A 23933-nucleotide genomic window follows, 5' to 3' on the forward strand; every position below is an offset into this window, starting at 1 on the left:
CTTACAGCTGATGCCGCAGTAACTATAAGAATCTTTCCAGAAAGATCTCTGTCGCATTTTCCTATATCCTTCGCACCCAGTGAAGAGCTGAAGACAGAGCGGGGACTCTGAATGTTTGCCGAAGCAGGTGCACACACCTCGCCCACGTACGGCTTCACCAGCACCTGGCCAACCAGGGCCTCCGCGTCCCGCGTCTTGTCGATGGTGGCGTACGTCCGCAGGCAGTGTCGGATGATGTCCACGTTGGAAGCCTGCAGGCCTTCGAGCAGGAGCCCCTCCAGCGATCGCTGCAGCATGCCTGTGATGCCCGCAATACGCTGCAGGAAAACACGGAAAGGAAAGCAAGCTCCGGTGGGAACAATTTCTAAAAATTCAAATATGTACACAGCAAGTCTCTTACACCAATAGAAGATATATGTAAAATTAAAATACTAACATTTCCTGAAGAGTAACAATGAATCCCTCCTCCTCCCCACAATCTCTTTATGAGTAAATCTCTGCTGCATCAAAATTAGACAAAATTACAGAATGAGAAAAAAGTTATTTTCCCCTTAAGCTACAGAGTCAATGTTTATGATAAGCATCATGGATTTAAAGCCCAATTAAGGGCTTTGGATAAATTAAATATGTTTCAGAATTAATTTTACCCTTATAATTCAGAGAATGTGACTAGGTCTTCACCCAAAATCTATAATGTGTGGCACTTAGGAAGTAGGCCCAAAAAACAAAGACAGAAAAAAAATTCAAGGCCAGCTTCAAAATTCAACAGATCAACAATTACTATCAGGGGCATTACTAGGTTAAACCAAAATTATTTACCAAATTCTTCAACACCAAATTGTGAGAATCCAAAACAACACTTACTGGTCTCACTTTGTCCAAAAGGGGCATGCCTTTGCTCTGAACAGCATGAAACTGTAACTGGTTAAATTCCGTGGCAATTCTCTCCAAAATTTGTCCAGTCAAAAGTGGGCTAGTAGAGACCACAATTACAGAAATTTAATTCCTAAGGTTTCCATTTACAGGAGAATACATCATGCAATTAGTAATGTGATGCTCTAATACCCACGATCCTTTCACTTTCACCACAGTGATTTCCCATGGCCACCCTGTCACAACATGAAAAGCTAAAGTGCCTTTTGTGCCATCAGTCCATGTTCTCTACAAGCCACATGCACGGCACGTTCTAGACGCAACGGGAAATCGGTTAAGCGCAAGCTACTGACGCTGCCTGGCCTTGAGCCACAGGGCCGGCCAGGCCAGCATGGGTGCAACTGCATGTTTCCACCACCTTCTCCAAGCTACCCTACTCATGACTGTCTGCATCTTTTTATTTTTTTTTTTTTTTGAGACAGAGTCTCACTCTGTTGCCCAGGCTAGAGTGCCGTGGCATCAGCCTAGTTCACAACAACCTCAAATTCCTGAGCTCAAGCGATCCTCCTGCCTCAGCCTCCCGAGTAGCTGGGACTATAGGCATGCGCCACCATGCCTGGCTAATTTTATATATATATTTTTAGCTGTCCATATAATTCCTTTCTATTTTTAGTAGAGACGGGGGTCTTGCTCTTGCTCAGGCTGGTCTCGAACTCCTGAGCTCAAACAATCCACCCGCCTCAGCCTCCCAGAGTGCTAGGATTACAGGCGTGAGCCACTGCTCCTGGCCCTTTTTGCATCTTTAATTTCTCTTCCCTCTCTCATCCTATCCTATTTTATACTGGGATCCTCTTCGATTTCTCTACTTGCCTCATTCTCCTTCTAAATACCTCCACTATTTTAAAAATATCAAATTTTGTCTCCTCAATAAATAAAACTGGCCCTCCAGCAGCAACAAAATATCTCAAAATATCTTCTTTTAAGCTTCTTTTACATTTACCAAACAGCTGAAAGAGCAATCTGTATGCTCTGGGCCCTAGTGAGAGGACATTATTTGTGTATCTGCCACAAAGTTCAATAAATACACTTTTTCCCCCTAAAACCTATTATAAAGTGTCAACACCACTCAAAAAAAAAAAAAAAAAATAGCAAAAGAAAGTATAAAGGCCCTGAAGCCCCTGCTGGGCTGTGCTGAGGCATCCTGTATCTCATGGTATAGGATGATCAGTTAGGGAGGAAAAACGTCCACATCAAAAGGACGTACAAAATGCCACACTGAGACCATCAGTGGTCTACCCAGCCCTGTATCCATGGCATCCAGACTAGTTCAGAGGGAGAGGGGAGTACCTGCCCAATGTGGCCAACCGAAAAAGTTAACTCTGTCCTGAATTTCCCTTCTTCCTCAATAACCTCGTGTTAGTCAGTTATTTATATCCAAACACTTCTTGGCCTAACGAGCATGATATATTTACTATTCACTAATATCACCCTGGTTTTACCTTCTCTACAGCTCAAACTTGCTGACATGAATTAAAGAAAAGCCCCTGGAAGGTGATTAGAGCAAGGAAGAATGCAGTGTCTATTATATTAAAGACGGAACATTCCAAAGGAAGGTAGAGAAAGACATTACTGGGGTAATCGGAAGCCTGTTCCTCACTAGTAGGTGATGTCGGTAACTCTTCTTAGAACACTGTGGGTATAACCCAAGTCAGACCTGGCCCCTCATGTCAGGGACCTTACAGACTGATGGGGAAAGCATCGAAGTCAATCAACGGTTGACTACATGTAAGTTCTCTGGTAGGTGGCTAGGAGGCCTAGATGGAAGCACAGATATGAAACATCTAAATCAGAGAGGTCAGGGAAGACTTCCTGGGGGAGGTGGTCCTATAATCGAGTTTTATAAAAGGTAACCTTAGTAGTGTCTTGTTTGTACATTCTGTTATAGAACTGAATGGGACACAGTTTAAAGAAAGCAAAAAGGATCAACAGTATCCAACACAATAGAAAATAAATTTTACAAAAACAAATCCACATTGTTTTATAGCCTGCATTTTTTCACTTAGCACAGTATTCTGAACAACTGCCTCTCCACACTTTAAGCACGTTTTGAGCTGGATTTGGAAGGAACAAAAAAGAATTAGGCAGGTGAAGGGGAGGTGGAAGGGAAAGAAAGGGCCCTCAGTACAGACGCGTGGCCACACATTAAATTACGAAAGCTGAAATCAGCAATGCTTATGGCAGTTAGGGAACCACAGCGAGTTCCTAACAGCTTTAGTGAGAAATAAAGGAGAAGTGGCAAAGGGTGCTTTGCAAATTTAACATTCACCCTAAAAACATTCAGAACCCACTGGAGGACTTTGAGTGAGATGAGATTAGACATATTTGGAAGATCAACCGGGCAGCGTGGAGTCCGTGTCCCAGAGGAGATGAGGGGTCGGTGAGGAGGCCATGGCCTGAAATCGGGCGATGGAAGAAGAGCTAGAAGGGAGGAGATGACATCTCTCAGTCTGAGACGACACAAGGGAAGACCCTACAGGGCTTCCCTGTGAATGGGAGGAGGAGATGAATGCAAGAAAGGGAGACATGAGCCCTGAGATTTCTAGCCTGGTTACTGAAGGAAATGCAGGTATCATTTCCTAAGACAAGGAATGAAAGAGAAGAGTGACATTTTTTACCCACGGAGAGAGGGAGGGAAGGAAAGGTGATGGGTTCAGTTTTCAACAAGATCAGTGTGAGGCGCCTACAGAACATGAAACAGACTCGAGCAGTCAGACGGACGTGGGTCCGAGGACTACAGGTTTGTCCGGAGAGCACCGTTCAAGGGGGCAGTGAAAACCATGAGGCTGGAGGAGGGGGCCCAGGTGCTGATTAAGAGTGGGGCGCCGACAACAGTGCCCTGGGGAAGCTGGCATCAAGGGGGCAGTGGGGGCCCCTGGAGAGACAGAGTAGGAATGGGCAGAGACGGAGAGGAAGCTGGGAGGAAGGCATCGAGGTGCCGAGTGGGCGAGGACAGGCCGGGGCTGTGAAAGCTGCAGGTGCGAGAGAGCAGGAGACGCCGACGGGCTCCACGCAGGGTGACTGTGATAAGCGCTAGTGCTGACATGATCCACTCAACCCACTTTCTGAGTCACTCACTATCTGGCTGATTTTAAATTCAGAGTAGGAAGATAGTAAGAAAAATACAGTATAACAACAGAAATGGTCACCTTTTCTTATGTCATAAGCTTTTTTCTTTGCTGTGTATAAATTTCAACTAAATATGTCCTGAGCTATTTCTTAATGATATAATGTTAGTGTATGTTGAACTTCAAGATACATCAACTGTAATTTAAAAAATCTAAGATGAATGCTATTCTACATCTTGAAGATCAATAAGGATTTTGCAAATCCATGGGTAAGGCAATTCCAAAAACAAAAATCTGCCCCAGAAAGTCTGATTTCCTTAAAGGCGTGTGTTGGCACTGTGGCCTGCAACCATCAAGGTTTCATATCACCAGGTACCATGAACTTCACCATTTCATGCTCTCTACTTTTCTTGAGCTACATTGAACAACGCTAAGCCACAGACTTGGTTACACTCTCTGAGTGATGGGCACACTTATGCCGTGACTCGAGCATTACAAAAGCGACCCATGTAACCCAAAACATTTGTACCCCCGTGATATTTTGAAATAAAAATAAATAGAAATAAAAGCATTAAACCATAGACTTGATTTCGTTTTTATAAGAAATGAGCTCTAACTCAAAAAAACATTTTAGCTGGGGGTGAAGTATTAATTCATGTGTTATTTAGGAAAAAGTACTTACCTGCTAGCTTCCAGTGCAGACGTTTCTTTAGAACTTTGAGAGTTTAAGATTTTTTCAATTTTCTCAACTGATCGAATAACTTGTATAAGTCTCAACACACACATCTATAAAAATAAAAATTAACGGGAAAATGTTATCATGATGATTAATCTTAATTATCTTGTCATCCTAAGTGCAGGAAAACACAAAGCCAGAAGTGAATGCAGACTTACAGCATTCTACATTTTGAATATTTCTACATAACACTGAATTCTGAAGACTGCAAACCTTAATTCTGGCTAAGACAAGCATATTTTAATTTTGATCACTAGTTTCTAGTTTTAAAAAAACTAGGTTTTTTTGCTTTCTTATATTCTGCATTCTTATTCCTTCTTTCATTTCCCTTCCTAAATGAACCTTTCTTTTGGCACATTTATTCTTAAGATGCTTTTTTCATGTTTTGATTTTAGTTTCTGGTCATATTTATCCTTCCATTTAGGTGTATGTGCATCATACACCTAAATACCTAAGTGGCAATTCATTAGAGACATTTATTACACAAGGCAAATATTATCAAAGAGTTTGAGAAACATTTTAAAAACTCTCACCCTCAAGAGAACAAAAAAATACAAAGTCACTCACTGACAAATAGTTATTAAGCATGTGTTATGAACCAAGACATTCTTCTAGACATTGGGGACATGAGCGAATAAAACAGGCAAAAACCCTCTGCTTTCGTGAAGTTGGCAATCTTTTCTAGCAACGCACTACATTCCTGAATCTTTGGACAAAAACCGAGAAGAGACCTAAAGCAGCATTAAGCAGAGGCTTCTTTCCCTGAGATTTTAAACAAGCGTGCTAGTAAAGAAATCTAGAAAACACTGGGGAAAGCATCAGGCTAGAGTTAGAAGTCTTCAATTCTACTTCCAATTCTGCCATTATATAATTATGATTACAAAAAATCAGAAAAACGTAGGACCACTGCAAAGTAAAGGCAGTGCATACAGAGAAATATATAAAGGGAGAAATAAAAAAAGCAACACCACGCTGGAGAGCAACACACTCCTTTTTCCAAAACTACAAACCTCCAGTAGAATTTTAAAAGAGCTTGCTTTAGAAAGCCCACTTACTCCCTAACCTCTAAAATGTGAATAAAAACACCTTCTTTACAGGGGTGTTGAAAAAATAATGTGCTCGGAAAACTTTCAAGTGCTTCACTGTCGGTTATTACTGTTTCTTCTCTTGAAGAGGAATTTTAATTTAGTGACCACTCAGGTACCTCTAAGGTTCTGTCTTCTTATTTCAAATAGACAAGACCGAAGGCGTGAGTAGACGCAAGGAGGGGATGTTAGCCGGCATGTGACATAGAAATCTATGGCTTTCTTTAAAAATGTTCATGCTACCATAAATAAAGCACAAGAAGAATATGCAATTTTCTTTGCCTTTTTTTTAAAAAAAATTTAATTACTTTGCGCCATCCCTCTTGTTCACAGGACTTTAATCAGACCAGGAGTGAGAAGACCTGGGCTCTGCCCCTCACTAGTCTTGCGGAGCTACTGGTCCCCACGTGTGAAAGACAGACGTCACACTCCTCTCCGCAACGGTATCAGGAAGACGAAGTCAGACCATATGTCTAAAAGTGATTGCTACTACCAAGTGCTAGAGTGAGTCAATGCTTTAATATTACAATACTGGAGCATACCTTTTTTTTCCTAATGTCCTCTTGTTTAGACATTCGTTCATCTACTGCCCGAATTCCTTCACTGACAGATGATCTAAGACTCTTTAAAGAATTAAAAACAAAACAAAAGTGTACTGTAGAAATTGCTTTGTAACATTATGAAATGTACATATCATTTCAATTCCACAGGACTTAGTATCTGTGGGCTAGTATTATACAGATCTTGACAAAATTACAAAACATTAGATACAATTGCTATTTAGGGTACTCATGATTTAGGGGCAAAATGACATATAAAGCCAAGGTCACACAGGATTAACTGCCAAAAGGAAATTAATACATATACAACGAGCATCGCAGGTGATCAGGGTAGAGAAAGGATAACTTGAGTCAAAGTACAGGGCCATCTGGTACAGGGAACGGAAGACATCCCAAGACGAAAGGCGGAAGACAGAACTGGCACGACATGCTCAGGGCCAGTGGAGCACACGTCCAGGGGCACTGCGGGCTCCATTTCAGAGAAAAGTACAATAAACAGGAAGGGGTCAATTTAGGACAACTTTGCCCAGATAAGGCCTTTAGACTAGAATCTAATTCTATATGTCTTAAGCACTAATATATCATGATGAAAATGCTGTTTTGGGAAAATTAGGAATGAAGTCAGGAAGAGAATGGCCAGGAAAAGGGAGAGGTCACAGGTGGAGAAACATGTCCAGAAGCTCTAATGAATTAAGCCAAGTGTGAGACAGTTAGAAATTAGGGCCAAAATGAAGGTAATGGAAACAATAGAATAAACTGGACAAATCACAGAAATTCTGTAGAAAAGTGAATTCATTCATTCAACAAGTGGTACGAGACACCTATTAACTGTCAGCCATTGCGCAAGCCAATGAGGGTACCATGATGACCAAGACAGAAACAGTCTCACCCCACAGTGATCTCAGAACCTCACAGAGTAGCTTCGTAAGTTGGAAGTCAAAAAGGGCAGGGCAGGTCTATGGATAAACCAAGTAGACAAAAAGCAGCTGTAAAGATAGGTGTGGGGCAGGGAGGGGACTCGATGCTGGCGGGTGGCAAGGTGAGACCAGAGCCTGCGGGTGTGAGTCATCCACAGAGTCGGCAGGAGGCAGGAGAGTGCGGCCGCCTCACGAAGGAGGGTGGGAGGCTAACGGCCGAGGCTCAGGAAACACCCCATCTTCACAAGGAAGAGGGACGCCGAAAAGAAGGCAGGGAGGCCATGCCGGCCACACCGGCCATGCAGAGGCCAGTGTGAAATCCGACAGTGAACCACAAAAACCACTTCCATTCCATTCCAAGGAAAAGTACTTTAACAAGTTTTTTAAAAAATCAAAACAAGATACAAACATTCAAAAATATTTGCTAGTTCTAGGCACAGCTCAAGACTTCTCTCTTTCACAAGTTATTTCTTGCCTACTCCTTCTGTGGACTTCAAAGCACTGACATTTCTGTTATTTTACGTTTTTTTCAGCACTTACGTGCACTGAATGTTTACTATGTCATCTACTGTGAGCCTACTACGTGCCAGGCACTGTCTTAGGGGCTAGGTACATAAGGCCATTTGAGCTGCGCATGACGCAGTGGTGACTTACACACGTAATGACGGTGCAGTGCACCAAGTTTACGGCAGCTCATCGGGGCCCAGGGACCTTGACACAGACCTGGGGGTGGGGCCGGTGGGGAGAGGACAGGGTGGGCAGCAGAGTTTTCCGTTGGAAATGATGCCAAAACTCCCCCCTATTATTATCCAGATGGAATCCCTGTCCCCAGTGGCTTAGAAGTGGGGAGTCCCATCCCCACAGCAGGCGTTATCTTGGAGAAACATTAAAATACCATGCTTATTAGATATTACATTGATTTTATGTTATACTTCAGTTACATAAGGGCTTAAAGACCTTTTGAGGATTGGTCTAGGAACCTAACCATACATAAAATATGATTTGGGAAAATACTTGTAAAACTACAAGTTTTTAAAACATAAGCCATTCCTAAGTTGGTGACTACCTACATATGAGCGAGGTGGCACTAACAAGTTGAATTTTCAAATAGTCGTCTTCTCTTCCCTCCACATTTCAAAGCTGTCTACTCTGAGAATCTGTCACCTTCAAATCAAACACGTCTTTTAGGTTGTGGCATCACATGCAAAAAATACAGAAGCATTCACAACTTTTTTGGCGGTGAGTACGGTAATTACTAACCATTCAAAAAACAAACAAACAACAGCCTAACAGATTAAAGGAATTCTTCCAAGGAAGAGGCAAACAAGCATATCATGCTTTATGGCAAATTATTTATTTGGGGAACTCACCAGAACCTCTTCTCGTAATTGTCCCAAAGGCACAGAAAGCTGGTTGAGGGCTTTGTCCATGCCAACCTAAAGGCAAAAATCACATTGGCACAAACACATCACGATCAAGTATCTACTTAATGATCAAAGCAGAACTAAGGTTATTCTTTCTGCACAACAAAAATACACAACCAGGGCCGGGCATGGTGGCTCACGCCTATAATCCTAGCGCTCTGGGAGGCCGAGGCAGGTGGATCGCTCGAGGTCAGGAGTTCAAGACCAGCCTGAGCAAGAGCGAGACCCCTCGTCTCTAATAAAAATAGAAAGAAATTATCTGGCCAACTAAAATATATATAGAAAAAATTAGCCAGGCATGGTGGCGCATGCCTGTAGTCCCAGCTACTCGGGAGGCTGAGGCGGTAGGCTCGCTTAAGCCCAGGAGTTTGAAGTTGCTGTGAGCTAGGCTGATGCCACGGCACTCACTCTAGCCAGGACAACAAAGCAACACTCTGTCTCAAAAAAAAGAAAAAAAAAAAAAAAAAAAGAAAAAAACACAACCAAATATTGCTAAATAACAAAATAAATGTTATTTTGCCATAGTGTTGATAGAATATGAAAAAAACCTATTGATAATACATGAAAACTATAAAAATGAGGGAAGTCATTATAAATGAAAACCTCCTTATGCACAATTTGCCTGTGGATAAAAATTTTTAATGAATTTGAAAAATTTTAATTGGAGGTGAATAGCTGTCTATACGATCATCAACTAGCTAATGTGAAATTCTGATGGATTATCTCTCTCCTAAATATTACAACTCTTGGGGAAAATCCAAAGTAAATAGAATGGAAATAAAATTTTCTGGGTTTCTAATCCTACTGGAGCATTTAACTTAGTAGTGCGTTTCCCAAAGGCAAATACAGCTCATTAATTTAAATGCTTCTTAAAATTCCCATAGAGATGGCTACTTTCTTACTTCTTTGGACAAACATATTTAAAAGCAAAATAAAATATGAACAAGACCACTAAAAGGCAAGGTTTGGGAGTATTAAAGCTCAAGCACTTCTAAACTACTTTTACAAACAACTTATATGTTCATGACAAATTATTAAATTTTATAAAACCAAACCTCCTAAAGACCTAAAGATCAATATTGGTTAATGTTCCTTCAAAAATATTCAAGCTGTAACAGCCTTAAATGAGTAAAAACTAAATTCAAAAATGTATACCTAGAAAGGTTGGTTCTTTTATTAATAAGTTTAACGATCTCTTCAAACATCTGGGGGGAAGTCAACTAAAAGATTTCTAAAAACACTCAGCACTTTTAAAAATAAATATGAGTGAGAGAGAAACGGTGTGTATGCAAATGTAGGAATCATGGATTTAAAGTTTACCAAGTTTGTTGAAAGGTTGACAAAATCTGCATAATCCTTGTTGATGAGTTCGACCATGGCGGTTTTAAGAAGTTTATAGTAGAGTTCCAGGTCATCTCTCAGTTCTTCTAGCTGTACCCGCTTCCTACAGTCAGACACAAAATGATCCACATCGAAATCTTCCTGAAAAATAAAACCAGGAAAGAAAAAAATTGTGATGATACATTACATATAAAAATAAAATGAGAGAAAGAATAAGAGAGAAAGCCCATTCTAATAATTTACAAGGCTATATTGCTGCAGGAAGAAAGTACCTTTGATTATACATGATAACATAAAGGTGCTTTTTCACTTTATAAAGGCAACATGAAGAGTGGCCCCAACCCAGAACACTCTCTTCTGTTGCCTAAATTCTACAAGTGAATTTATTTTTCAAAATGACACATTTCAATTAGGCTTTTCTCAAAATAGAAATAGCTTTTTTCCCCCCTTAATTTTAAGGAATAAATGTTCAATATAAAACTTTCAAGCAACAAAGAATTATATAAAAGAGAGTAAAAAAATCACCCAAACTTTCATGCTACAGAGATAAGCACCATTAATATATTTTTTCTCTATTTAACATTGTGAGTCACATCCTTCCAGACTTTTTACATGTGCACACACACACATACACACTGAATCTTAATACTCGTGCTGTTGTGTAAACTGCTTTTCCTCATATAACAATATACCTTGGATGTCTTTTCATGATACATACAAACGTGCACTAACATTTTATATGGATTTTGAGTATTCCATTTGAACAGATGTTCAGAAGCTTGCTTAAGCAACTTCCAAGTGTTGCTCTCAGAGGATTAGCCACGCTTTCTGCTTCCCCTTTACAGCATTCCGAGGCCCCTGGCAGGCTGACACGCTTGTAGCTAGCACGTGACTGTTCACTTCTCCTGTGACTCTTACTCTTGCTAATTGAGCACTTTGGACACCAAGAATCAGATGTGATGATTCCCAAACTTGTTAAGGTCACTTGAACCTACTATCACAATTACATAATTTTATTAAGCATTGTATAAACTAATGAAATATGAATGGAAACAAGATAATTGTTTTTTATGAAAACTAAGGCAGATGCTTTAGAAATATCTGACACATGCAAATGGCGAAGAAAATTTTGCACGAGATAACCATGAACCTGGGAGGGCAGGGGGCAGGAGGACAACACAAATCTAGAAGGATTCTACAACCAGATTCTTTGGAAATGTCTTCAGGTTCTCATTCAACTGAAAGAAACAAACTGAATGCAAAGAGGAAAATACGGAACTTTAATGAGCATATCAATATTTCAGAGAAAAGAGCTTGGCACCACATCAACGGAAAAGAAATGTACAAGAGTACTTGTTAAACGGTTTTAGTTAACCAACCAAATACCTGCTCTGATGATGTCAGATAAGAAGACTTCTTGCCGATCCATAACTTCACAGCCACCTACTGAAAACCCACCTACTCCTTCATCTGTGGCCAGAATCAGCCAGGACATTTTGCTCCTTGAGAGCAAAGATAAGCAGAGATAACACCTTATAGTCACACTTACATAGCACATCACAGAAAGAACATGGGAGCAGGACTCAGTTTATGATCCCGGCCTTGATCCTAACCAGCTGTAAGACTTAAGGCAAGATCACTTTACCTACCTCAGTTAAATATTCTTTGAAGTTCCGTCTGGATCTGAATTTCAGGAAGCCGTTCTAAATTGCATACCCCAGCTCCAGTGAGCAAATACTGTTAGGTAATACTAGTACTCAACTTGGCAATTACATATTTGTTCTCAAATAAACATATGTTGCACAGCTTAAGAACTAAGTTACTTAGGACATCTACATCAGGCAGCTTTTGCTGTGACAATAACCCCAAACTCACAATGGCTTATAACAACACACACTTATTCATTTGCCATAAATATTTTTATACTGTAGATCTAGTAAACATTTAAAAAGAACTTAAAACCAACATAGTTATGGTCAAATGGTTTTTGACCAGGGTGCCAAGACCATCCAATGGGGAAAGAAATGGTGTGGGGACAAACTGATATCCACGTGCAAACCAATGAATCTGGACACCAACTTCACACCATAGACAAAAAATTTAACTCAAAATGGATCAAAGATTTAACCCTAAGAACTATAAAACTCTTAGAAGGAAAACAAAGGTGAAAATCTGCATGACCTTGGGCAATGGTTTCTTAGCTATGACACCAAAAGCATAAGCAATCAAAGAAACAATAGATAAATTGAACTTAAAAACTTTAGTGCATAAAAGGACAGTATTAAGAAAATAAAAGGAAAACATACAGATGGGAGAAAATATCTTCAAATCAAGGGTTTAACATACATGAAACTCTTAAAACTCAACAAGTAAAAGACAAATAACCCAACTTAAAGATAGGCAAAGGATTTTTTTTTTTGAGACAGAAAACTGTCATCTGGGCTAGAGTGCCATGGCATCAGCCTAGCTCACAGCACCCTCAAACTACCTGGGCTCCGGCAATCCTCCTGCCTCAGCCTCCTAACTAGCTGGGACTGCAGGTGCACACCACCACGCCTGGTTAATTTTTCTAGTTTTAGTAGAGATGGGGTCTCGCTCTTGCTCAGGCTGGTCTCGAACTCCTGACCTCAAGCAATCCTCCTACTCAGCCTTCCAGAGTGCTAGGATTACAGGCGTGAGCCACCATGCCCAGCCTGGGCAAAGGATTTGAATAGACATTTCTCCAAAGAAATATGATATACAAATGGCCAACAGACACAGGAAAAGATGCTCAAGATCATTAGTCATTAGGAAAATGTAAATCAAAATCACAATGAGATAATATCTCACACCCATTAGGATGGCTGTGGTAAAAAAAAAAAAGAAAAAGGGTGGGAGGAAGCAGAAAATATGTGTCGGTGAAGATATGGAGAAACTGGACACCTCATACATTGCTGGTGAGAATGTAAAATGGTGCAGCCACCGTGGAAAACAGTTTGGCAGTTCCTCAAAAAGTTAAACGTAGAATTACCTAGCAATTCCACTCCTAGGTATACCTGATAGAGTAGAAAACTTGTACATGAATGTTCATAGCAGCATGACTTATAACAGCCAAGAAACAGAAAAAAAACCCATATGCCCATCAACTGATGAAGAAATAAACAAAATGAGGTATATCTACATAATGGAATATTATTCAGCCATAAAAATAAACCACTGTTACATGCTACCACATGGGTGAACTATGAAAATATTACACTAAGTGAAGAAAACCACACACGTATTGGATGAGTCCATGTATTACATCCAGAGTAGGTAAATCCATAGACAGAAAGTAAATTAGTGGTTGCCAGGGAATGGTGGGAGGGGAAAATTGGAACTAACTGCTAACAGGTACAAGGTTTCTTTTTGGAATGATGGAAATATTCTGGAATTAGATAGTGGTGATGGTTACACAACACAGTAAATACACTAAAAACAAGTGACATGTACACTCTAAAATGCTGAATTTTATGTTATGTGAATGTATCTCAATTTTTTAAAAAAGAAAAAACTTAAGTATTACCAATTAAATATTCAGAAGCATTAAAAATTCTTAGGTAACAGTAACTGAAAAGCTAGAGTAGCTATATTAATTTCAGATAAAGCAGATTTCAGAGCAAGGAAAATTATTAAAGAGAAGCATTACATCATAATAAAGGAGTCAAATTAATTAATTCTCCAAGAAGATCTAACAATCCTTAATGTGTACGTGCCTAACAACAAAGCGTCAAAATACATGAGGCAGAAACTGATAGAACTGCAAGAAACAGATGAATCCACTATGACAGTTAGAGGCTTCAACATTCCTCTATCAAACATGGACAGATACAGCCAGCAGAAAACAGGTAAGGATACAGCTGAACTCGACAGCACCATCAATCAACCGAATATGATGAAAATCTATGGACTACTTCATCTAACAGAAGCAGAATACACCTTCCTCTCAAGCTCACATGGAATATTCACCAAGACAACCCATTCTGGACCATAAAACACACTTACATTTAAAAAAATAAAAATCATACAAAGAATGCTCTCAGACCAAATGGGATTAAACTAGAAATAAATAATAGAAAGATGTCTACAACGCCACCCCCCCCCCCCGGGTACTTGGAAATTAAATACACTTCTAAATAACAAATGAGACCAAAAAAAGAAAAAAGAGAAGAGAAAAGAAAAGATATTTTGAACTAAGTAAAAATAAAAATACAACTTAGCAAAATTTGTGGGGTGCAGTAAAACAGTGCTTAAAGGGAAAATACAGCACTGAAAGCAAATATTAGAAAAGAAGATCTAAAATCAATAATCTAAGCTTCTACCTTACAAAGCTAGAGAAAAAAGAGTAAATTAAATCTAAATCAGCAGGAAAAAATAAAAAATAAAATCAGAGCACAAATCAAGGAAATTAAAACTAGGGAATTAACAGAGAAACATCAATGAAACCAAAAGCTGGTTATTTGAAAAGACCAATAAAATTGATAAGTCTCTAGCCAAGAAAAACAAGAAAAAATCCATTAATATCAGGTGAAAGAGGGGTCATCACTACTGATCCCATGGCCACTAGTGAAACTGATCAAAGATTTAAGGAAGAAATTATACAATTACGAGAAATATATAATTCTACAATCTCCCTCCAGAAAAACAGAAGCAGAGGGAACACTTCTTAACTTATTCTATGAGGCCAGTAATATCCTGATACCAAAACCAAAGAAAAATATTGCAAGAAAGGAAAACTATAAACCAATATTTCCCATGAACATAGATACAAAAATCCTCAACAAAACATAGCAAATTAAATTCAACAATGTATTAAAAAATCACACACCATAACATATAGGATTTATTCTCAAAAACTACCAGATATGTAAAGCTGGTTCAACAATAGAAAATTTATTAATGTAATCTACCACATCAGCAGAATACTATAATCATATTAATAGATACAGAAGCATCTGACAAAATCCACACCCATTCATGATAAAAAACCTTCAGAAAATTAGGAATAGAGAGGAACTTCTCAACTTGACAAAGAACATCTACAAAAACCCCACAGCTAACATCACATTAATAGTGAGAAACTAGGCCGGGCGCGGTGGCTCACGCCTGTAATCCTAGCACTCTGGGAGGCCGAGGTGGGCGGATCGTTTGAGCTCAGGAGTTCGAGACCAGCCTGAGCAAGAGCGAGACCCCACCTCTACTAAAAATAGAAAGAGATTATATGGACAGCTAAAAATATATATAGAAAAAATTAGCCGGGCATGGTGGCGGATGCCTGTAGTCCCAGCTACTCGGGAGGCTGAGACAGGAGGATCGCTTGAGCTCAGGAGTTTGAGGTTGCTGTGAGCTAGGCTGACGCCACGGCACTCACTCTAGCCTGGGCAACAGAGTGAGACTCTGTCTCAAAAAAAAAAAAAAAAAAAAAAAAAATAGTGAGAAACTAGAAGCTTTCCCCCTATGATGGGGGAATAAGGTAAGGATGTCCTCTCTCCCCACTCCTATTCAATATCGTACTATAAGTCCAGACTAATGAAGTAACACAAGAAAAGGATATAAAAGCTATATTGATTGAGAAGGAACAAATAAAACTTTGTTTGCTCTCAGATAATGTAGAAAAATCCCAAAGAAGCAACAAAAAAAGTCCTGGAACTAATAAGCGCTTATACTAAGGCTGCAGGATCCAAGGTCACCGAGATTTTCTCCTATGTTATCTTCTAGAAGTTTCATAGTTTCATGTTTTACATTTAGGTCTGTGAGTCTTTCTGAATTAATTTTTGTGAAAGATGTCAAAGGTCTATGTCTGTATTCATTTTTTCACATGTGGTATGTCCACTTGTTCCAGCACCATTGTTAAGACTGCCTTTTCTCCATTGTATTGCCTTTGCTCTTTTGTCAAAGATCAGCTGGCTATATTTGTGTAGATCTAATTTTGAACCCTTTATTCTGTTCCATTGACATGTCTATTTTTTCACCAATACCACTCTGCCTTAATTATCCTAGCCTTAATGGTCAGTCTTCAGGTTGTGTGTGTAGTGTCCATCCTCTGAATTTACTTTTCTTCCTCAGTGTTGTATTGGGTATTCTGGGTCTTTTGTCTTTCTCTAAATAAACTTTAAAATCAGTTTGTACAAATTCCCGGGAAAGCCAGAAGTTGATCAACAAATCACAAGAGGCATTAGAATACAGGAAAATAAGTCAGCAAAACAGACCAGCTGCAGACAATTTAAGAACCATTAACTAGAATAGCAGTGACCAATCAAATTTAAAACCAAAGTGTAAAAGTGTAGGTGCTTTAATAACTTGTTGCACTCAGGGATGGCAAATAATGACTAATACAAGAGAACTGGGGGATTAATCATTTAAAGCTTGCCTGAGACCCAAATATTAGTATCTTTAACATTGAGAAAATTTCATAAATCAACAGAAGATCAAAATTCTCCAAACTGCCTCATGCTGAATGCCAAATATGCGGAATTATAGACTCACTGGCTGCTGCAGCCAGGACAGAACCCAGATCTCCCTGGCATCATCATTCTGTATTCATGATGATGGAAGGTTCTACGAGGGGGGAACACCAAGCTAAGGATATGATCTCTGCCCTCAAAACATGTTCAATCTCACTGAGACGAAAGTGAATACAAAATATTAAGTGCTAATCTCTGCACTACATTGGGGTTTAAAAATTAGCATGAGCTCTGTGTGTGTTTCAAACCATTCTTCAAGACCAAAGGACAGAGATGAGTAAATGCCCTGTATATTCAATAAACTTTATTTAAATATTCACTGTGTTGACTCAAGCACTGCTAAAAGAACTGGGGACAGAGGAATGAAAAGCAAAGACAAGGTCCTTGTTCTCAAGGAGCATATATTCTAATGCAGAAATGAGAAAATAAACATGAAAACAAACAAATAGACACGATATTGATGAATGGTGAAAAGTGCTACAAAGAAAACGGGACACTGAAAGTTGAGTGACAAGGAGGTACTTGCACTTGGATAACCAGGGAAGATTCTGACAAGGTGACATCTGAGCTGAGATCCAAATGACAGAAAAGAGCTAGCTAGCCATGGGGAAAACTGTGGGGAAAGCATCCTACCTCAGAGAGAAGCACGTGGGCAGAAACATCCCTGGAGGCTCTCCTCCGGCCCTGCCCTCACGCCTGGTCCTGTCCCCAGAGCTGTGTGGCCTCACTGGCACTTGACCCAGTCGGTCTGGAACTTGTGTCTCCCAAAGCTCATTCTAAACCTTTGTTTGGTTACCAAATTATTCAGGCTTGAAAAATTCAAAATGCATGCTCAAGAGCTTCCCAGCATCCATGGACAGATAACCTTAAAAGTTCTATGAAATAATAACACTTAAATTCTAAGGACCTGATGTTCGAATAGATTAATCAATTTTCTAACTCCTCTGTTCAATACTATACCTGTGTTTGACATATTGATGAAAGGCAAAGAAAAACCATATCCTGTCAAATTCATTTAACAAATATTTGAGCTCTGTTCCAGCTGATTTCTTCTCTTTCTCTCTCCTTTTTACCCAAATTTAACACTAATGATAATCTACGCGGTGTTTGAGCTTAGTTTTTCAACCTAATTTCTTGAGCTCTTTAGCATAATCATGTTGTTATGAAATGCTCAACTCTGTGCATTAGGATCACCTGAGGAAGCCTAAGCCCCAGTTTATGATTAATTCGTTTAGTTAAATGTTCAAAGAAATTTTATGTTAGATGCTATACAACTAATTAAGTTACAAAAATGATCTATTTACACCATGCTTTGTTATCTGATTTTAAACAAAGAAATATCACAAGTAATAATCAGTAACTCAAGGGGCCACGAGTTCAACATTTTATTCAAGTGATAGAATTCATAATATTGCAAAAAGTGAACTGGAAAATCAAAAGCAAGGACAGCCCAAAAAGGTTTTTTTTTTTTTGAAAGTCAGAACTTCTTTTTACCAAGGGCCAATTGAATAAACAGTGTATGTCCAATGGTAATGATCTTGTATCATCAAGAAAAGTATTTCACATGACACAAGTTTTCTATAAAATGAAGTGTAGCATAAGTTCCATATATGGGTAATTAGGATTTCTGTGGCAGTCAGTCTCAAATATATTATTTATTTCTGTCTCAAACTGCAGCTGAAGAGAATTCAAGCTTTTCATAAGACTAGAGTCAAACTGTGAACCACCTGTAAGGGAAGCATTTTAGTTGCTGCAAAACGAAGGGTTGCGTAGGGCACTCAGCAACACTGGACTTGGATCTGCTTTTTGTCATTTTTCTCTTTTCCTTTTCTGTCAGCCGGGCAGGGGCAGTGTCTCTTACCGTTGTCACTGAGTCTGCCTCAAATAGCCCACTCTTCCCTCCTGTCACAGTTACTATATTTCACCCACAGGCCAAGGGTCCGGTGCACCAGTTGTGTTAGAATTTCTTCTGAAATAAGAGATGGCCCTCAATCTTGTCCCTACTGGTAAAATGCAAGAGCTTCAGCATATGGACTATGTGACATCTTTTGGGCTGTTCTTGATTATATTCCAAACATCACACATCCCAAAGTTCCCACATCTAGAAAGGAAAGTGTCATACTATTATGTTTCTAGTACATATAGCACCGAACCCTGTATACACCATGTTTCTTCACTCTCATGACAGACAGCTACAAAGTGACTAACAGGCGGGTAACACACGCACACACTGGACAAAGGGACGGTTCAATTCCAGCAGGAAGGAGGGCGGTGGCACGAGATTGCCTCATGCTACTCAGAACGGCGTAAAATTTAAAACTTAGGAATTGTTTATTTCTGGAATTTTCAATTTAACGTTTTCAGACTTAGCCTGATCCCAGGTAACTGAAACCTCAGAAAGCGAAACCAACGGTGGATAAGGAGGCATTACCGTAGTTTATCTCCTCCTAGTTCATTAACATTGCGGATGCTGACCAGAAGGGGGTTCCCAATTCCTACTTTCATTAAAAAGGTATCGTGTGCCAACGCGGAGGGTCAACAAGGCCACTAAGAGGCGGGTTTCTCGAAAGGAACTGATGAATAAAAGTTCAATGTGGGCAGACTTTTGACTCAGCATAGAAACAAATGCATATCCATAGAAACTGCCCATCTATGCACCGAGCCGCTTTGGAATACTTCAGATGTCCTGGAAAATGTTTTCTCAGGACCAGGCAGAGTCTGACCAGGCTTCTGTTCCACACAAGGTTAGACATGCACTTTGAAAAGAGCACCCTGCCTGCAACATAGAACATGGACTAGAAAAAGGCAAGAACGGACGCAAGGAGACCGGTAAGAAGCCATTAGAAGATAATGGCCAGAAATAACGACAACTTAGAAGATAGGAAAAGAGGAAGGGTGAGTAGATGAATCTAAGAGATATTTAGGAAGTAAAAATCACAGGGCTTGGTAACAGATTGGGTTTTGGAAAGATGAAGGAGAGAGGCATTATCAAGGACGATGCCTGGTTTTCTGACTCACAGCCAGATGGATGGTGGAGCATTTACTGAGACAGATAACACTCGAAGGGAGCTGGGTTTGAGCGGAGGTGGCTCAGTTTTTTGGGTTTTTTTTTTTCCCCACAAATTCAGTTTTAAGCATGCTGAGTTTGAAGTGCCACAGAGATATCTAAGTAACGTCAAGGAGCTGAGTACATGAGATTGGAGATCAGGTGACGTTTGGGCCAGAGACATGAATCTGTGTCGCCTGCCGATAGGTGGTCACCTACAGGACTATAGGAGTGGGTCACCCAGGGAAAGTGTACAGTGTGTGGAAAGGAGAGGACATGTGACTGCGGCCATAATCAGCCACTAAATGGCTATAAGGAGAATGATTATACAAAAGAGACAAGGAGACCAGAGAAGTAAACAGAAAACTAGAAAGCACGGGTCTCAGAAAACAAATGAAGAGAGCATTTGGTCAGCTAAGCGGTCAAGGAAGGACACAGAAAAAGTCTGCACTGACTTACATCTAGCTAACTTCAGTGAGAACTGTTTAGTGGAATGATGGTAAGTGAGTTTAAGAGTGAAAGGAGAGAAAGTAAAGATAACTCTGGAGCGTGTGGCTGTGAGATGGAAGAGAGCGACGGGGCAGTAACTGTAGGTGGGAGGATCAAGTGGAAGGGCCTGAACAGGAGTGTGGGAAAGCCAATGGGAAGGAGTGCGGAGGGGCAGAGAACAACGGGGTCCTGAGAAGGTGAGAGGACATGGGATCCAAGCCTGGGAGACAGACCGCAGGAGAAAGGAAAGCCCCTACACAACAGGCAAGGGGATGGCAAGAACAGGTGCAAAGGCTAGATGGGGTGTTGTCACCAAGATGAAGGAGCTCCCGCTTCATGGCCTCTATTTTTTCTATAAAACAGGAGCTGAGGTCACACACCGAGATAGAAGGGAAGGATGTGATTTCAACAGCACACCTAGGTAAGTGGGTCTAATTTACCCTTGTTAGCATATCACCTTCTCTCTCCTACTGCCAATATCTGATGTCCCATTTCATCTATTAGTTGGCTGTCCACCCTCTCTAAGGGTGTTCCCACTGGTTTTTAAGCTGACAAAGCAAACAGTACGATGCCACCACCAACCCCGCACCAGTAATTCTTCCATCTGCTACTCCTGCTTTTTGATCACTTATAAATCTTTCACAAACCTGTGTCCTCCCCTGTATTTTGCAGATCTCATAAGGAGCATTGAAATAACTTCTTAAGTAGCCTCCTATCCCATGCAACAGATATAACCATGCAATTTTCCAGTTTCAACTTGACTCTAACTCCACAATGAATACTACATTAAGCACAAACGCCTCAGTATAGTACACAAGGACCATTACAACTTGCAAGCCCACCCTTTCTGCCTCTCCTGTCTCATTCCTGGCCATTCTTCCATACTCCAGCCACTTTGGACTAAGTGCAGTTTCTCAACTCGCACATTCTTCCCATCCCCATGCTCAAGAGCCAAAACTTTATCTTCTTTATCGTTGCACCTTCATGTCTAGATTGCTGGCTGGCACACAGTAGGTGATCAACGAATGCCTGCTGAACAACTGCTACCATTGCACTAGCATGCCCTCATCATCTTTGACAACCTAATGACAGTTTCCCACCAACTAACCGGATTTCAAGCAATCTCAACTCTTTGTGTAAACCTGGTATCTTAACCTTCTCACGTGCACAAAACCTATCCAGTTACAACCTGTGTGGAATGAGACGCACGTAGAAATATAAGCTGGACAGCAAGCACTCCACCCATCCTTTCTGCCACAGAACTTATAAAATGTCTCTTAAAAGGAAGTACAGATTGCAAATAACCTGGATTTTCAGGTTCCACCTAGAAAATCAACATTTTACACAAAAGAGCCCTTCTGTGTATTTTCTTCTGCATATGAAGTTGTCATTTACCAGCACTACAAAATGTATGGCATATTCAGAGGTATAAGAGCCATGAAAGAATATAAAATTGCTGGCATTCCAGTCACTTCCCCGGTTTGCTCTCTCCCTAGCTCTATTTTAGAACTTACATTTTGTGATTCCTACTTCCTGAAGCTGCATTTAGCAAAGGCATTCTGTCAGCTCAGAGTGAGAAAGGTGGTGGGGCTAGTGAGTCAGAGAGGATGCTGGTGTTGGGCTTGAAGGAAGCCTGAAGAAACTGAGAGATGGACAAGATTACTCCGTACTCCGAGATTCTTGAATTCACAACAAGACCCCTGATTTCTACGTGTGCCCTTCCTTCTTCCAGTGCACCTCTCCCCATCACGTATCCTTACTTGTTTCTTTCCACCCTGGTTTCAGGGTATCTCTTAGCCAGGGGTGGAACAAAGGGTTTCTGGGTCAGTGAGTGGACTCTGTGTACTCTTTTGGACATCTCATTCAAGTCTGTTTTTTATTTGCGTGGTTTAGCAGGAATACCACTGTACAAGAACAAGGTGCATTAGCCTCGGGTGTAGATAAGCCTCACATGTGAAAAATGATATGGTCACATTGCAGGGATCCAGATATAAATACTTATTCAAAACCAGAGCTTTGGAGATGTGATCTGAATGCAAGTATCAAAAAGGGATAGGCTAATCAATCTAGAAAAAGAAAAAAACATATTATGACTTCAAAAGTCATCAAAAAAGCAGAACAATAAGAGATTTAAACTCACTTGTTTAAAATTTTAGGTGTCCACTAATGAGCCAAGTTTTAGCTTTTTAACACTGAAACCAGCTACTAAGTGGTGTCAAAAATCCCATCCCTTAAGAAATTAAATATGAATGTATTTTTTGAATGGTTTAAGTTCAGACCCGGAGGGATACACCAAATAGGCAGGGAAAGTTCCTTCTAGCTCTGACTCAAAGCCTGGGCATTTTTAAGGCTGTGCCTGATGATCCTTTACGGTCAGTGAAATGTTTTCAGTTTATATTTCTGTTCTGTAAGCTTATGCCCTACAATTACCTGCAAACCCACTCCAAGTTCATTTTATAAAAAGAAGTAGGGCAGCTTCAGAAAACAGGAATGGTTTGCTTTGTACTGCAACAAGGTCAGTAAGAATTTTTCAAGCTTTTAAATATCCCATTTGAGAAGCTCTAGATGAATGCCAGTCAAAACTTTAGATTAAGTTTCCACCCCTCTCCCCGCACCCGACCCCTAGGTAGGCACATGGGTTCAGAGATTTGTTCAACACACACGTACTGAGCTCCAAAGTAAACAAACTTCTTTCTGACAAGGGGACCGGCAACCTGACTGCACTGCACGGTAATAGGGCCGGGTAAGAACAGGGGCTTTGACATTCACCTCAAAACCACTTGCCCAGAACTTTCAGGCCTGTTCACTGAACATGCACGATTTTGCAGAAGTGCTTTCTCCGCGCTGCACCTGCCGAACCTGAGGCCAAGAGACTCACTGCGAAGTGCAGCGTGGTCCCGATCGCGGACCTGACACCGGGCATGCACGGGGCAGGACGCAGGCAGGGGCAGCAGCCCGAGGAGAGGGCCCCGGAGGGCACAGCGGGGCGAGCACCCCACGAGCCAACTCCGGGAAGCGGAGGCCGCGCGCACCTTCATGAATTCGTCCTTGTCGAAGCAGAGCGTGTCCGGCCCTTTGGGCAGGTTCATCCTACTTTTCTCCATCCCGCCGGCCGCCGCCTCTCGGCGTAGAGACCCAACCTAGGAGAAGACGCAGGAGGCTGCGCAGACCGACGCGGCGCCCACGGCCACCGCCAGTTTCCACGGCACAGGAGGCTCCGCTTCCGCCAACATGGCAGCGCCCGCACCGCAACCAATGAGCGAGGGCGCCGCGGGCGGACGGCGCCTGGCCGCCGCCAAGAGGGGCGCGGGGACCGCCGCCGCGGAGCCGGCCGGCCCGTGCTGCCCCCTGCGACGGAGGGCGGAACTGCAGCCTCGCGCGGGCGCCCCTGGGCCCGTCCGGCTCCCAGCGAGGCGCGGCTGAGCCGGCAGGAACCGGGCGGACCCGCACGCCGGGCTCCCACCTCAGCCGTCTCCACTGGGAAGAGTCGGCCTGCAGGGCTCTTCCAGCGACTGCTTCCTGAGACCGCTCCGTTTCGTTTTGCATGGCCGAAACCCTGCCGTCTGGTTCCCAGGCCAGCCTCCAGGTTGGACGTGTCGCTTGGGCTCCTGTCTCCCCTCCCCGCGCCGTCGCTGTCCCCTGTGGAGACGCCGCCTGCGCCCTCAGCCTCCGCACTCGCGGACAGGTAGCGTCTCCTCCTGCGGGCCCGGCTGCGGGGACCCGGAGAGGAGAAGGTGGGCAGCTGGACCCTGCTCTGCACGGGTCTTCACCGGGCTGAAAACGGTGCCTCGCTACCTGCTTAGTCGAAACGCGGCAGATAAGCACGTGTGCGCGCGTATTTACTTTTCATCTCAA

At 41.5% G+C, this 23933-nt stretch overlaps 1 protein-coding gene across 2 annotated transcripts in view; it reads right to left on the minus strand.

Annotated features, from left to right (window-relative positions):
• Positions 1-23311, minus strand: part of COG2 (component of oligomeric golgi complex 2) — a 47597-nt gene extending 24286 nt beyond the window's left edge. For both annotated transcript variants that reach the window (XM_069484575.1, XM_069484574.1), the window contains exons 1-7: positions 23111-23311; positions 10041-10202; positions 8667-8732; positions 6362-6442; positions 4681-4784; positions 865-973; positions 138-317 (exon numbers count right to left, since the gene is read on the minus strand). In XM_069484575.1, the coding sequence (XP_069340676.1) occupies positions 138-317; positions 865-973; positions 4681-4784; positions 6362-6442; positions 8667-8732; positions 10041-10202; positions 23111-23182 (774 nt within the window). In that variant the 5' untranslated portion in view covers positions 23183-23311. The remainder of the gene's footprint in view (positions 1-137; positions 318-864; positions 974-4680; positions 4785-6361; positions 6443-8666; positions 8733-10040; positions 10203-23110) is intronic.
• Between the last annotated feature and the right edge of the window lie 622 nt (positions 23312-23933).

Source organism: Eulemur rufifrons, chromosome 11 (genome assembly GCF_041146395.1).
Source record: "Eulemur rufifrons isolate Redbay chromosome 11, OSU_ERuf_1, whole genome shotgun sequence".
Lineage (NCBI taxonomy): Eukaryota > Metazoa > Chordata > Mammalia > Primates > Lemuridae > Eulemur > Eulemur rufifrons.